Source organism: Alligator sinensis, unplaced genomic scaffold (genome assembly GCF_000455745.1).
Source record: "Alligator sinensis unplaced genomic scaffold, ASM45574v1 scaffold1296_1, whole genome shotgun sequence".
Taxonomy (NCBI): Eukaryota; Metazoa; Chordata; order Crocodylia; family Alligatoridae; genus Alligator; species Alligator sinensis.
In genome coordinates this window covers 537,544-538,987 of record NW_005842865.1, presented here as the reverse complement: position 1 = coordinate 538,987, position 1,444 = coordinate 537,544, and the positions used below count along the sequence as shown (strand labels likewise).

The 1,444-nt window shown below is 42.8% G+C and overlaps 1 protein-coding gene across 1 annotated transcript in view; it reads left to right on the top strand.

The window, feature by feature from the left end:
* The window catches only part of CDC25A (cell division cycle 25A), a 14,752-nt gene that overhangs the window by 3,690 nt on the left and 9,618 nt on the right, over positions 1-1,444 (top strand). Inside the window, 2 exon segments of the mRNA XM_025191866.1 lie at positions 30-131; positions 1,264-1,444. The exon segment at positions 1,264-1,444 is cut by the window's right edge and continues 140 nt beyond it. Coding sequence (XP_025047651.1) covers positions 30-131; positions 1,264-1,444 — 283 coding nt within the window.

Here is a 1,444-nt window from a genome sequence, read left to right as displayed (position 1 = left end):
CTGAACCGGATTTACTCTTTCAACTCCAGCAGAGGCTTTTGGGTTCCAGTCCTGCTCTGAAGAGGAGCCATTCTGATTCCCTGGATTGTGATGTCTTCCAGCTGCTGGAACCAGATGAAAATAAAGAGAATGTAAGTTTTGCTTGTTGAATGTAAGGTTGTGTGGGGTCTGTCACCAGAAACTGCTTACTTGAGGTGGCATGGGAATAACTTCTTGTGCAGGGACAAGGGCTTGTCATGAGCAGGATGTGAAACCTGTCATATTCAAGTGAACATCTAGAAATCTCGAACATTAGTTACTTTGCTGTTGACTACTAGAAAGACAAAGACCTAAGTTTCCACTTTATTTAATATAATTTTTAATTAACTGCAAAGGTATTTAAGTGCCTAACATGCATCAGAGCTGCAGGCATTTAGTCCAGCATAATGACTGAGTTTGTATGGCATGTTTCAAGTTTGCTGAGTAAAGTTGTTTTTTTTTTTTTTTCACTCCTGCTAGGCCTGGCACAATCCTACATTTTAATACGTTAAAACAGAGTGCCTCTTTTTAAAGGCATTTTGTGCTTTAAATCCAACCCATGGGAGCTAAGCTATTCTGGGGTTTCTTTTCTGTTAACTTCACTAAGGGTATGAATTCAAGTTAATTGTCTTCATACTGAGTGGATCTTAAAAACCTCAAGCTGTTTTGGTTTGTTTTTTTTCTAACGCTAACTAACACTGTCCCTGCTGGAACTCTGTTGTGATTACTAGCTGTCCAGACAGCTGCCCTACTGAGGTCATAATTAACAAATTGAACATCCCTACTTTCATTAAATTGGATAAATTAAATGTCTAAGCAACTTGTCCTTTGGGCTAATGAGTCCAACTCATTATAGGACTGCTGGCTGGAAAGTCTGGCAATGCAAGTCTGGGGGCCCAGCCCCCTGCAAAAGCATCAGTCTTTACCCTCTCCCCCATGCACCAGGGGTTTGTCCTGTCTTCCCACCCCAGGGACAGGCTTATCCTAGCAATTAGTGCACAGTTCTGGCTTCCTCTTAAATGATCAGGAGAGATTCTTGCTGGGAAGTTTGCACAAGAGAGTATGAGAATTCTCAGGGCTGTAGAAGTTGATCCAATTTCACTGAATTAAAAAATGGTTAGACTATGTTTTGGGCAGCTGAGCCCAGAAGGGGAGGGGTGGGTGTTTTATAGAACAGTTTCCATGCAGGGTTTCCCTCAGCTGTACTTTCTTGGTTTGAAATGTCTGTCTCCCCCTTTCGTTAAGGAGTCATTTGAGTTTAAGAAGCCGACTCGGCCAGCTTCCCGTAGCTGTCTGCGTGTTCGTTCCTATGATGATGGAAAAGATGTCCTTGGGCAAAGGCACAACTCGGATCCTGCTCGGATGGTATGCAGCCTTCTAGCTGAAATAATTGCTCACCCGTGGGTTAGGTCTATGCTAGTAATAC